Source organism: Phoenix dactylifera, chromosome 2 (genome assembly GCF_051530095.1).
Source record: "Phoenix dactylifera cultivar Ajwa chromosome 2, Ajwa_hap1_PhDact_Kaust_v1.1, whole genome shotgun sequence".
Taxonomy (NCBI): Eukaryota; Viridiplantae; Streptophyta; class Magnoliopsida; order Arecales; family Arecaceae; genus Phoenix; species Phoenix dactylifera.
This window is the reverse complement of record NC_143191.1, coordinates 38,406,851-38,420,545: the sequence shown is the minus strand read 5'-3', so window position 1 is coordinate 38,420,545 and position 13,695 is coordinate 38,406,851. Positions and strand designations below refer to the sequence as shown.

At 39.6% G+C, this 13,695-nt stretch overlaps 1 protein-coding gene and 1 pseudogene across 2 annotated transcripts in view; both read right to left on the bottom strand.

Annotated features, from left to right (window-relative positions):
• The window catches only part of LOC103705443 (uncharacterized), a 33,257-nt pseudogene extending 29,889 nt beyond the window's left edge, over positions 1 to 3,368 (bottom strand). The window contains exons 1-3 of the transcript XR_015974802.1: positions 3,072 to 3,368; positions 2,257 to 2,318; positions 979 to 1,106 (exon numbers count right to left, since the gene is read on the bottom strand). The product of XR_015974802.1 is annotated as an uncharacterized LOC103705443 (transcript). The remainder of the gene's footprint in view (positions 1 to 978; positions 1,107 to 2,256; positions 2,319 to 3,071) is intronic.
• Positions 3,369 to 5,823: 2,455 nt separating this feature from the next.
• Positions 5,824 to 8,131, bottom strand: LOC103718430 (uncharacterized). The gene is made up of 3 exons (XM_008807256.6): positions 7,686 to 8,131; positions 6,674 to 6,903; positions 5,824 to 6,456 (listed from the first exon to the last, which is right to left on the bottom strand). Exons 1-3 carry the CDS (start codon positions 8,035 to 8,037, stop codon positions 6,178 to 6,180), a joined length of 861 nt encoding a protein of 286 aa, XP_008805478.4. The 5' UTR covers positions 8,038 to 8,131; the 3' UTR covers positions 5,824 to 6,177.
• Positions 8,132 to 13,695: the final 5,564 nt, after the last annotated feature.

Here is a 13,695-nt window from a genome sequence, read left to right as displayed (position 1 = left end):
ACTACAGATACTGTTCCTGCTCTTTTCCTCAAACACAATCTGCCCCCCTTTGACTTAAGCATCGGAGGGCCGGCGCCGGAAGACCCGGCCACCGGCTTTTCTGCAGGCACCCAGACGGAGGACGCCGCCCGCCGACGGACCGCCACTCCCCTGTGAGCACCTGCCGCTCCCTCTCTTCGACCGACGATCGCCCCCGGGTCCAATTTCCAGCAACACCAAGAAATAAAATTAGTTTCAAGAACATGAAAATGCAATGCTAGTTATATGATAACTGAGTAAATATGCCCATGAAGATGCAAAGATAGTCAGCGAAATAAAATTAAAGCTATTAGATAGCGGGCAATTAGTAAATAAAGATTGCTAACAAAAGAAAAAGAAATGATTAGAACGTGGCTAGTAACATAAATTTGAGCTCTAGTCTAACTCATCTTGACAATCCAAAGATTTTTTTTTTTCACACACTTATGTGAGCATGCGTGCCTAGGAAAGGAGCCAAGTTTGAACATGTCTCAAAGATCATTACTTGTAAATGCGTTGGAACGCTTTGATTATAGAGCTTAATAGTGTTCAAATTTTTTCATGCTTAACTCATTGAACAAGTCAGCTAAGCTTGAACATATCTCCTTAAGCTTGGTTAGCCTAGACTGAAAAGTGAAAACCCACGTTCATATAATTGGTCAAATCTAAAACCCTTATTACCTCACAAGGTGCGCTAGTGGCAAGCAGCGGAGTGTGGCCAGCTGGCTGAAATCAGCCTAAAAATAGGGCCGACGGCGGGGTACGAAAGCCTAATCATAGGTTAACGGCCGAAAGTGCCGGTGATGATGGTGGTAGGAAAAAAAAGGAAAAGGAAAACAAGCTAAGTCAAAATAGAGGATGCATATAGAAGGGTTTTCTTTATCATTTTCCAATGGATTTCTCAAGAAGTAGTAAAATCTAAAAAAAGGAAAAATAAGGAAATGGGAGACAAAGGCTTACCTTGGTTCCAACGAGCTCTCCGACCTCGATTTCTGGCAACCACAAAGCTAGGAAACGGCCAGAAAGAAGAAGAAAGAGGGAGAAAGAGAGAAGAGCTCGTAGATGGAGGGTTGTGGAGGAGAGGGGTTCTTATTTACTGAGGAAACTTAGGATTCTGGTCGCGTTAGGTCTCTGATTCCCATTCAAAGCTGCCGAACGAGAATTTAAGTCTCTTCTGCTTCTTGTCACATATGTAACATACATTAATTGGTCCAACCATGGGCCAAGCTCTACGTCAGGCCGACCAAATGGATGGAGCCCGGATTGAGCCTTCATAATGTATATGGGTTTATATGTGTGTGTGTGTGTGTGTGTGTGTGTGTGTGTGTTATTTTACTCCCATGTCTTACGTCAACAATCCCTCCTTGCTTGATGTCATCATCGTTGCAAGTCAACTTTCATGATTCATGCAGACGTTACATGCACCCAAGGAGGACAGTGACTGAAGCCAGTGGAATCAAGATGGAGGGGAATAACTTGATTTGAGGTCAGATAAATCCATTGTTTTCCGTCTCATCATTAATTTAGATTGCCATCTGTAGTAGACTGGCATCAATTTCACCATCTAGGAAACTTCTCTGAGTAGGCGCCTTTTCGACAGAGTGGCTTTGGGTGCCCAAGGTAATGCATGACAAATTTTTGAAACTAGCTCAAGAAGGAAAGATAGGGTGATTTATTAGAATATCACCGTGGAGGCATACAACGATCCTATTTGATCTTTTCAATCGGGGCGGTAGAAAAGTCCAGGTCATTGACAACCCCTACCAACTCAGAGGATGGTTTGGGCTCGATAGATACATACATACATAACACATACATACACTATATATAGTATGCATGTCTGTATTTATGTATGTATGTATATATGTGTGTATATGTATATATGTATGTAAATATATATACATATATACACATAAATATACATATATATATATATGTCATTTTTCAAGTTCGGACATAATATGATCATGCTACCGAGGGTACAATCCATGCTAATACAAAGCCAACAATCATAATCAGTCTGTTTATATTTTCTAAAATCATGTTTCATTGAATTATATTTTCTTAAATCATAATACATTTGCTTTTAAATCATACATAAATAAATTGGTTGAAAAGCATTAAATTACATTATTGAATTTATAGTCCATATACTACAGGAAAAAGGACCTATCCCGACGCTTTTTTGGACCTTTAGCAACGCTTTTTAGCATCGGCTAAAGTACCGCCGACGCAAACAGAAGCGTCACCAAAGCGTCGGCGACATTTGGTGATATCGCCGACGAAAAGCATTCTTCAACCTGGATATCATCAATCAGGATAAGGATAGTTCGAAAGCTGCAAAGGCAGGAAATCTGGAGGCCAAGGGAGATCTATAGATTGAGGATATTTTGAAAAAGGGGGGGGGGGGGGGGGGGGGGGTGATTCCTCCTAAAGATTTCAATTCAATTGAAATTTGGTTATTCACGATGTACGATGATCCCTTTTAAGCATCCATGGCTGAATGGTTAAAACGCCCAACTCCCTTCCTTCTAGGAAAAAGGCTCTCTTGCTTCTTTTGCTTTCCCACCCGAGCCACCGCTCACATCACAGTAGTCGTAGTTGCGTAAAGGCCGTCAGTCGGGGTGCGACCATGGAGTGGAAAAAGTTTTTCCCGACGCTCTTGAGAAGTGTTGTAAAATGTCGATTTTTAGCGACGCTTAAAAGCATCGCTAACGCCAAAAAAAAAAAAAAAAAAAAAAAAAAAAAAAAAAAAAAAAAAAAAAAAAAAAAAAGGGGCATTTAGAAAAGAACGCCCAACACAGGCTTCCCAAATATTTATATTTGGCCACCGTATTAATTGGCCACCGCCTCATCTGCCCTCCCAGCAGCAGTAGAGGCTCGGCCCTTTTCGTTTCCGTTCTTGACCCACGCCGGAGTTACGGCTCGCCACCTCCAGCAGAACCGTTGCTACGAATCCAAAACCCCAACTCCAACTCCACCCTCCGCAGGGGAGGTAGCTCCGAGCGCCACCAGTCTCTTCGGTTCTTCCACCCCCCCAAGCCTTCTCTTACGTGCTCCGACCACCTCTCATCCTCCTCCCCGGATCCCGAGGAGGCGAAGAAGATGGGGTACCAGAAGTCCAAGAAAGCGGAGCCCATGGGCCGACCCCCGAAACGAAGACTGCAAGAGCAAGAAGAAGAAGAAGAAGAAGAAGCACAAGAAGATAGAATGAGAGGATCGAGAATATTACCACCACCCTTTTCTTGGTGGTGGTGGTGGTCGGTTTGCGGTGTTTGGAGTGAGGTCGGGTGCTCCGCCGCCTCCTCCTCCTCCTCCTCCTCCTCGATCGTGTTCAGATCGATCCCCATCCTCTCCCTCCCAACACCCCACGCCAAAGAGAAGCAGAAAGAAGAATGGAGAAGCCCAAAGGTACAGTAGATAAAGAAAAGGGGAGAACGGGTGGGGTCTCCAGTGTGGGACTACAAGAAGAAATTCGGCTGAGGAAGCAATGCTGCGTGGATGGAGCGGCTGGGTGAAAAAGGAGGGATCAGGGGAGTCGGGCCCCTTTTGGCCTCCGACGACGCTTTAAAGCGTCGTCGTATCTAAATTTCACCCCACACTAACAAGAAGCGTCGGCGAATTTCGAGCGGGGGCCGAAATTCAACGACGCTTTTTGTTAGCGTCGGCGGGGAAGAGTCGGCAAAACCATATTTTCTTGTAATGATATAAAGCATTCACAATAAAAATAACAGTCATGGAATCATTATTTTGCGATAATAATGAATTTTATAATATTGTATGTTCGATCCTTAATTTTAAGAAAGCATAATATCATCAATAATTAATATTATTTATAGATTTCATATAAATCATAAACATGAAAAATAGGTGAAATTTTGAAAAGTGTTAAGAAGTGCCAGGACTAGTTACCTCTTTCGCCTTAGACCTTTAAACTTTACTACGCAAATCTGCTAAACCAATTTACAACATTAGAAGCAACATTAATTCTATTCAATGATTTTATTAATATTAAAATAATAAAAAAAAGGAGACAATTGGCCGGATGACGATGTTTGGCAATTCTAGATAGATCAGATCTAAACGATTCGATCAATGAATCATAGGACATATGCTCGATCAAGGCCAAAATTGTTCAACAAGGTTCATCGTTAGTGGGTTTCAGAGACACTCGATAGAGATGAGGGCGATCGGTCCAACAGACTGCTCGGTGCTAGAGCGGTTCAGGGTCTCTTTACTAGGGTCAATTTGGGTCCAAAGAAAAGAAAGATGGTATTCTTCATTAGGGTCCATATATCTGCTAGAGAGAGAAATAGAGAGAAAGAAGAGAAGAAGAGAGATAAACAAGCCAAGGAAAGAGAGGGATAGGTTTCTCCTTCATTTTTTTGGCAACATAGAGGAGGAGGAAGACCTCTGCTTCTGATTCCTAAAGGAAGAATAAGAAGCGGAAGGAAGGGGGTGGTGATGGTTCGGCAAGGCGTGGCAGTGGCGGGCAGCAGAGATCGGCCGGCGGTGACTGCCGACTAGTTAAAATCAACTCAAAAATAGGGCCAAATAGGGGGGATTCTTAGCTCGGTGGATTTCGAGTCCCAACCTTTGTCCTGAGGTGAAGGCTCCAGTGCTGACCGAGGATAACAACCGAAAGTGGGGATAGCAATCGCGCGTCGGGTCGAGTCAGATATAGGATGGATTGGATCCGGGTCGGGTCAACAATTCATTAAGCCAAATCTGACTTATTTATTAAATAATCAAAAATTTAAATCTAAATATGACCTGTGGAGGGATGGAGTCTTATTTGTATAGAAGACCTAGGATTCCGGTGTCCCTAGGTCTCTAATTCCCATTCAGCGTCATGAGAGAGGAACAAAGCTTCCCTTGAGTGTCTTCCGCTTCTTGTCGCACAGGTAGCATGTGCCGGGCCTACCATGGGCCGAGTCTCAAGTCGGGTCGATCAAGTGAATCGGGCCATGTTTTGTTGTCACCAGTTCCTTCTTCCTTGATGTCATTGTCGTCGGAAGTCAGCTTTAGCAATTCATGCAGACGTTACATGCACCCAGAAAGGACAGTGACTGAAGCCAGTGGAATCAAAATGGAGTGGAATAACTTGACTTCAGGTCGGATAAATCCAATTGTACCCGTCTCATCATTAATTTACATTGACGACCTGTAGTAGACTAAAGGGTCAATTGGACTGTCATGATTTGCTTTTGCTCCAAACATTTCTAGACGCTACCTCAACTTAATAATGTACAGAGCGCCCATGGTCTATACAACGTCAGGCCCCACCTCCACCATCGAGGAAACTTCCATGAGTAGCCGCCCTTTCGACGGAGGGCCTTAGTTTGGGAATCCTAACTCGACAAGGAACTTGGGACGAATTCCCAGTATCTCTGATACCTTATTCTCTCATGCGCTTTTATCTGGACAAAAGTTTATAGATATACGATGAAAGTATACATATTACTCTCATATTCGTGAAATTATTTTTATTCATAAGTTTTGTGATTTTTTTTAACCTAGTAGTTAATTATTGAAAACTTGAGTTTTATACACCGGGGATGATCATAATCCTATGAATTAATGTCCTAGCCTATTATGATCCAGGATAACCAACCCTTGGACTCTTAGACAAAGGCCAGGTCAATTTTCTTGTTCTCCCCTTCTCTCAGATGGAGAGATAAGCGCATGTAATTAATTATCCAATTTTAGATTTTTGGAATGCGTCATCCAAGAATCGAGTCAAGAACCTGGTTTCTGGGCAGAAAAAGTTTGATCATCATCACAAGCTTCAAAAATGTCAGTGAATACAGAATCAAAATGGCATCCATCGTCACAATGCTTAATTATTGATTATAAATTGGTATAGCAGTGCTATGAGTTGCTCATTATTCAAGGTTGACACGATAACAAAGTATATGAACTCCAACAACAAAACAGGAATTACAGGAGCAGAAATTATATTCTATAACGCTTAGCAGCCACCTTGCAAATGCTCTTTGAAGGTTTATTTGCTCAGCTTCGCGGAGGAAAGAGTTGGGGAATCCACCCCATTTTTGTCAATAAACTCAAAAGGATACAGAGGAAGTAGAAGCTTGCAAATAGTATTGGAGTATTATGATCCACAGTTTGGAGGACCAATGAAGCTGGAGAATAAATGGATCATAGAGAAGAGAAGAGGGGGACACCAGGCAACGTGGCACCAGCATCAACGACGAACACATTTCCCGACACATATTCTGATGAATCATGGATCAGATACCGGACCAAAGACGTCAGTGCCGGATCCGACGTGCCCAATGTTTGCAAGGGAACAGTCTTCTTGGTCACTCTGTCAAGCCATTCTTTCACCATGAGGCCCTTTGTTATCTCAGATTTAAATATTCCAGGACTTATAGAGTTCACTCTAATATTATGCACTCCAAGCTCCAGAGCCATAACCTGTTGGTTAGAATTTAAGAAGACAAAGAGGGGAAAACGGTATAGTTATTTCAAAGCTTAATATCAGAAAAATAAGGACTGAAAACATCTGAAGAAATTTGAGAAATAAAAATCTTCTTGGTGAAGCTGTGAATGGTGTTTTGCAAAATTCTCCATTCACGATACCAAAGTTGGTCTAACAGCTGATGTTACTCAAATAAACAGACACCGAAGTTACCCTGGTAAGCGCGTTGACCCCTGTTTTGGATACAGAGTAGGCAAGATTTCCAGGCAATTGCCCACGTTCTAGACCGTTGATCGACGAGATGTTGATTACTGATCCTTTCTGCTTTGTGTCACGCATCCGTTTGCAGACATGCTTGGATACTAGCCATAAGCCAGTTAGATTTGTGGCCATAAGGTCGTTCCATTCCTCTTCAGGCCACTCCAGCGGAGAATATATACCGCCTGAGAAACATAAACAGTTTGAATCGGAAATAGCAATAACCAAGGAAAAAAAGAGGTGCGAGTGGAGCAGCAGCAATTAGCTAGTCATCAGATGTGGAGAGAGAAGGAGGAAGAAGAAGAGAAGATGAGGGGGAAGAAGAAGTACCAGACTTCTCACTTGAGTTTCAGGGAAAAAGAATCTATTTTTATTTAATCATTTAATAATTCTAAACAAGTGCATAAATTCATATATATATATATATATATATATATATATATATATATATATATATATATATATATATAGGATTAAGAAATAACAAAAAGATTCCTAAAAAAAATAGTTTTATAAAAATCTTAAAATAATAATATGCAAACAAGCTCAATTAATATAAAATAAAATAACATAAAATCAATTTAGCCACAACGAAAAATGGTTGGACCATCCTTCTGCGACGACCGTGGCTCTGGGTAACAGACGGTCCGGTACTAATTTTTGCACAAGAAAAAGCCGAAAAATTATATATCATAGTGGATAAGGGAATTCGGTTCTGCTAAATTTTTCTTTAGAAGCTCCATGCATTTAATAATTTTTCACAGATTAGCAGATATCCATCCATCTCATTGGTTGGATCGATCCACCTAGTATATATTGAGTTCTAAATAACTCTGTTACCGTTATTCCCTACATTATGATTCCGAACGAACTCCCACAGAAGTTTGAAAGCGAATAAATAGCTCTTATCTGAACATCACTGACCACCTAAAAACGCAAAAACAAGTAACTCAAATATCGAGATTACCTCGTATTCCGGCGTTGTTAATTAAAGCATCGATCCGGCCGAAGGCATCCCACGCCTTCTGCACCGAAGCCTCTATCGCGGAGCTGCGGGCGCTGACATCAAGCTCGACGGCCACAGCTCGGACGGCGGAGGCCTCTGGGCCGGACGATGACAGAGACAGCGATCCAAAGCTATTTATCTCGTCACACAGGGATTTCAGTCGGCCGGTCCGCCTCGCAGCCGCGACAATGTTGCACCCAGCCCTGGCAAGGTCGAGGGAGAGCTCCCGGCCAATGCCGGAGGAGGCGCCAGTGACCATCACCACCTTCCCTTCCAGTCTCCGCCATGGCTGATCCGTCGCTCCCTCTGCCATTGCTAATCTCTCCACCACCTCGCTCCTTAGCTTACTTATTCCTCTCTCTCTCTCTCTCTCTCTCTCTCTCTCTCTATTCTACTCGATGGCTATAGCGGGGAATGGGGACTGGGACTTATATAGGAACCAGCGGCGGTCAAGCGGCGAACGGTGGCACACGCCCTTCCTAATGCGCGCATAAAAATATTATGAGTGTTACGACAGATCTGGTCGTCAATTTGTCGATGATGTAGAGGGATGGATAAGATGGACTGATGGAGGGGACCGGACGGCAGATAAGGCGCCCGTATAAAAATTTTATGGTCGAGTAGAAGGATGGCGTCGAGCGGGATGTTAATTATGGTAAAGGAATTAATAAAAGCAGACGACGGAGATGGCGTCGCCATGAGAATGGTTTGGTTGCGTCAGCTCACACGTGGGATTCCACATGATTGTTTTGAAAATGGTAGGTGCAAAAATCTGATTTGAATTTTTTGACTCCATACCATGGCCTGTTGCGGGCACAGGCACTAGTGCACAGCTCACTGGAAACATGCAAAAGAAACCATGTATAGAGACATTCTGAGATTGTCTTATCGAGAAATCATGACGGTCCACGTCAGGCACCACCTCCACAGTCAAGGAACCTAACCTGAGTGCCCAAGGTACTGCATCATTTTCTTGAAACTAGGGAACCTGGATATTCAGGTACAAATAGGCCGAACCTAACTCTAGTCCTTATACAGGACAAATAGGCAGTCGACATATAATTTGGTTCTGACTCAAAAAATTTGAATCCAAATTAAATTTGAGTTGGATATAAATAATTCGAAAGGGTACGGCTGTGTCTGTGAAGCACAAAACAATCTTAATAATTTTTTTTTTGATATTAAAAGATAAAAAATTACAAATTAGATAAGATTGACTGGCTGCTAAAATAGCATGGAAACATGAAAAAGCAACATCAAAGTATAGAGACATCGAACGAAAGGATGTGAGAATGTCTTATGGGGAAATCATGACGGTCAAGGAACCTAATCTGAGTGGGCACCATGTGGATGGAGGGGCTTTGTTTTGGGTGCCCATGGTAATGCGGCATTTTCTTGAAACTAAGTCAAGAAGGGAACATGGGTATATAAATCGGCGGAACCGCATGGAAATCCGAGATTGCTCCACCAGCTTGCTTTTCTGGCCGGCGCCCACCGATCCGACGGCGTTATCCAGGGGTGACAGCTTGGGCGGGTTAAAATGTTACGGTCCAGTCGACTGCACGCGGGGGCGGCAGAGCCAGACAGGCGACAACACGTTGGGTTAGGCGCGCCGAGGGCGGCGGAGCGAGACAGGCGACAACACGTGAGGTGGGGGCGGGAGAGAGAGAGAGAGGCGAAGACGGGTTCGGGTAGCGAGCCGGCCAGTGAGAGACGGCAGGGTGTATTTTGTTAATTGGGCTTTCAATGATACCCGAGCCCAACTTAATCCTTTCAGGCCGAGGCCCAAAATCGCGCTAAGCTGAATCCGATGGCCCCTTTCCAACCCAAATCTGGAACGCGATGAATGTTGCGGCCCATCTCTGGGATAACTGCCAAATAAGTCGAAAGTATAGTCTATGGCGTTTCTCGGCCCCACAAGGTTTAATACAGAATCGGATCGGCTCCATGATTATAGGTGAAATCCAACATCAAGCTAGAATGTCTTAAAAACTCATGAATTATAAATATTTTGGTAATATTGAGCAATAATAAATAAGTTTTTTTTTTTTTTTTTTGCATGTATACTCTCCTAAATATTAGAATTTACACATATACTCTCCCAAAATTAATATTTACATATATACCCTCATTAAACAGTTGTTTTGTATATATATATCCTCATTTTTCTTTTCTTTTTTTTTGTGTATGTACCTATGCCATCTAATGTCGTTAAGAATTTAACGATTTAAAATTAAAATAACGAAAATATCTTTAACGGATAAACATGCAAAAAGAAATGTTTATAAGGGTATACATACAAATAGCAATTTTGGAGGGTATTCATGCAATTTCATATATTTAGAAGGATATATACGCAAAAAAAAAATCTTAAATTTTTGCATAAATACCCTTCTAAATATTAGAATTTTTCATGAATGCCCTCTTAATTGATATTTATTCGCATGCCCTCACTAATTTTGTATGAGTACGTTTGATATAGCGATTCAGCTAATGCAATTAGCCAACATTATATTTATTTAAATTAAAAATTAATTAAACTTATGAAAGTATCTTTTTATTTGTGAAGTAGGTAACAGGTTAACATGTCTTACTAAAAACTAATATCTCTACTTTCTTTGATAAATTTTTTGATCTCTCTCAACTCTCTTTTTCACTTCTCTGTCCGAAATCAAAACGATTCTCTTAACTCCTTTCTCCACCATAAATATTTCTTCATTGTATCCTTTTTTACATGAAGATGGTCAGATCCTGCCTTTAGCTTTATGAATTATTTAAAAAAAAGTGTTGTAAGAGATTTGCCACATTTATTTTTTAGTGTATGAGATTTTCAATGTTTATCTTTTAGAGTTGAAAAATTTTTCATGTGTAGGCCTGTAGCTGATTTAAATTACTGTGACAAGATGAGCCCCATACACTAGATCTTTTCTACTTTTAGAAAATTGAAGATCCAAATAAAATTAGCTTAAGGTACACAATGTAAAGGATGGCCTTCTAGCATATTGCTGCAAAGGTTGTTAATAAGTTTGAAGAATTCGAAGTCCTTTAATAATTTTGTTTGGGAATAATTAATGTTGTTCTTCCATCCATAAGAATAAAAGTAGCAGGAAAGCTTGATCATTACAATCTATCGTGCACTTTTAAAATATTCTAATTATTTACTATATTCTAATACATGCTCTCATATATACTTCTATAACAATAAATATTATAAGCTATGTCTCGATGAAATAAAATATAGTGGTTACTATAAATGAATAAGAATAAAGCAGAATAATCTTATGATTGATGAAAGAACTTCTATAACTCTTTTTGTTATCTAATTATCGAATCAATTTTTTTCTTAACCAATATTTTTATGCAAAATATTGAGGAGCGGGCACTAGATAAATCCGAGTATTAAAATAGGTTGAAGTAGAAAAAAATAAAATTAGAATTTTTTGCATGTAAACCTTTCTAATATGTAAAATTTTATGAATATCCTCATAAAGTATTATTTGCGTATATACCCTTATAAATATTTTTTTGCATATCCACACATTAAGGGTATTTTAATTATTTTTAATTTTAGACCAGTAATTTCTTAACAACGTTAGATGGTGTAGGCACATATGCAGAAAAAAAGAAAAATGAAGGGTATAAATGCAAAACAAGTATTTTATAAGGGTGTATATATAAATATCAATTTTGAAAAAATATTCATGAAAATTTTAATATTTAGGAGGATATGTGCACAAAATATCCTAAAAATAATGAAGAATATATAGATATCATAGATTCAATAATGACCATTATATCAAAATTAAATAGAGAATAACATTACCAAAATGATTACTTAATATTCCAACTTGACCGAGTCATGATCTTAAAAAAAATGAGAATGTGGTTCAATTTTTTTGACTTGATGACCTAATTGAATCATAAAAGACTTAACAAGTTCTAACCGAGTTTTGATCTTCTTTTTAAATAAATTTTTGAATGCATATCCTTCAAAATATGAGAAATTTTATGAATACCCTCATGAAGTTGCTATTTACGTGTATATCCTTATTATTTTTTTTGCATATTTATCCATAAGGATATTTCAGTCATTTTAGTTTTAAGTCGTTTATTTTTTAACAATGTTAGATGGTTCGAGTACATATGCAAAAAAACAAAAAAAGAATATATATGTAAATAGCAATTTTATGAAGATATTCATGCAATCTTATATATTTAAAAGGATATTACATGCAAAAAATTTAAAAGAAAAAAGAAAAAAAGAAAACCATATACAAGAATGGTATTGAGCACTATAGTCAGCCATTCATCCTCGAGTCATGGGCGCTATATACAGCACGTTAAACATGTCCCTCAGCATAAACCATAAATTATAACTTACCGAACAAAATTCAATATATTTCAAATCTCGTCATATTTGAAATGAGCATTGGTCCATCATTCAAATGTTGGGTATTATTAAGAAATAAATAAATAAATAATGTTGCCGCTAGTCTCCGCTCAACTCTCTAATCCTACATAGCAATCAGGATAGACAAGAAGCAGATCGGTGTCAAGTGATCATTCAACCATTCTACAAGCGTCACATGTATCAATGGTGGATTAGACGTCGGGGAGTGCACAAGAAAGTTTAGCAAAATTATTATTATTGATTGCTATCTTCAGCAAACTAAGGTTGTAAATCCATCAGTAAGAGGCTTCAGATTGTATTTTTATGCGAAAGAATAATTCACCTTACGACGATTACCATTGGATCATGCATTGACTACTTTAAAATATATGCAGGTGGATGAAAGAAAAGTTCAAAGCGCTTGCGAAAGAAGACCAATCATTCTTTCACGCGAAAGATATAAGCTGAAGCCTCAATAAGAATGGCAATATCAATATAGTTGATACGTCCACGAAGACATGCACATGTCATAGCGTACAGATGATGAGGGCTAGCCAAGTTCCTTCTTCCACCAAGTTCAAATGATTGTTAGGGTGAAGTCATTTTGAAGTACAGAAAGATCTCATTTCTGCCAAGCCTCTCTTTTTTGGAGCACACCAAATGGATGAATAGCAATTCTGGCCTCAAGCTCATGGCTACAAGTCTAGAAACTCATAGCCCCATCCCATCTATGGAAACACATGATGCCATTAAACGGACAATGGAAGTGTACTGTTCTGAAACTCCACCTTCCTCTGAAAGGAACAAGGAACCAATCTCCCTCCCCGGAGGCCTCTTTGGTCATTTTGATACGCACGCTTTAATTAGCGTAAGATGTGACAAAAACCTAGCTTCGATAAAAGATGGCAAGTTTGTACCAAGACATGGGAAAAGGGTCAAAGCTTGTGGTACTAGTAGCTTTTCAGTTGGGCGCCCTAATTCAGTAAACTTTGAACTGAAGCAATTAAAGAGAAGGCTGATGATGTTATCGGATTCCATCGCCGATCAATCTCCATCACCTTTTCCTTTTTACGTGAAGTACAGCACGTGCCATAAGACCCCAACCATTCGCTAACATGTAATGCCGGCATCTTCTTCATCTGGCCTAGAATAAAAATTATTAGTGAAGGATGGTAAAGTTTTTTCCCCTGGCAAATATTTATAATCTCAGGATTTTATGTTTCAATGTTGTAAAGTATGATCATTGTTCCACAATTAATTGATATCTCTTTGTAAGTAAAACAATATGTAGATAATGTGATCAAATAAAACTCTTGGTACCTTGATCTCTCTTATATGATGAACAATTTTGATATAGGTTAATTTTAGTAATTATAGTTGTTCCTAGATGTGTAAGATAAGCCTCTTTGCAACGTGTTATTAATCAACAAAAAAAAGTTCATAAATATAAGCATATGATGTTTTAGATGCCAAAGTAAGAGGTTTAAAGCAAAGTTGGCCGAATCGGTACCGAGACCCGTACCGGTCGGCGTCTAGTACAGGTCGGTACTGGTTTGAATCGAATCAAACCGGATAGAGGTT

Coding starts and splice junctions, on each gene's coding strand:
- LOC103718430 (XM_008807256.6), bottom strand. CDS start 8,037: ATGGCAGAGGGAGCGACGGATCAGCCATGGCGGAGACTGGAAGGGAAG. Junction 6,904..7,685: donor TAACAACGCCGGAATACGAG/GTAATCTCGATA, acceptor TATGTTTCTCAG/GCGGTATATATTCTCCGCTG. Junction 6,457..6,673: donor GGGTCAACGCGCTTACCAGG/GTAACTTCGGTG, acceptor TCTAACCAACAG/GTTATGGCTCTGGAGCTTGG.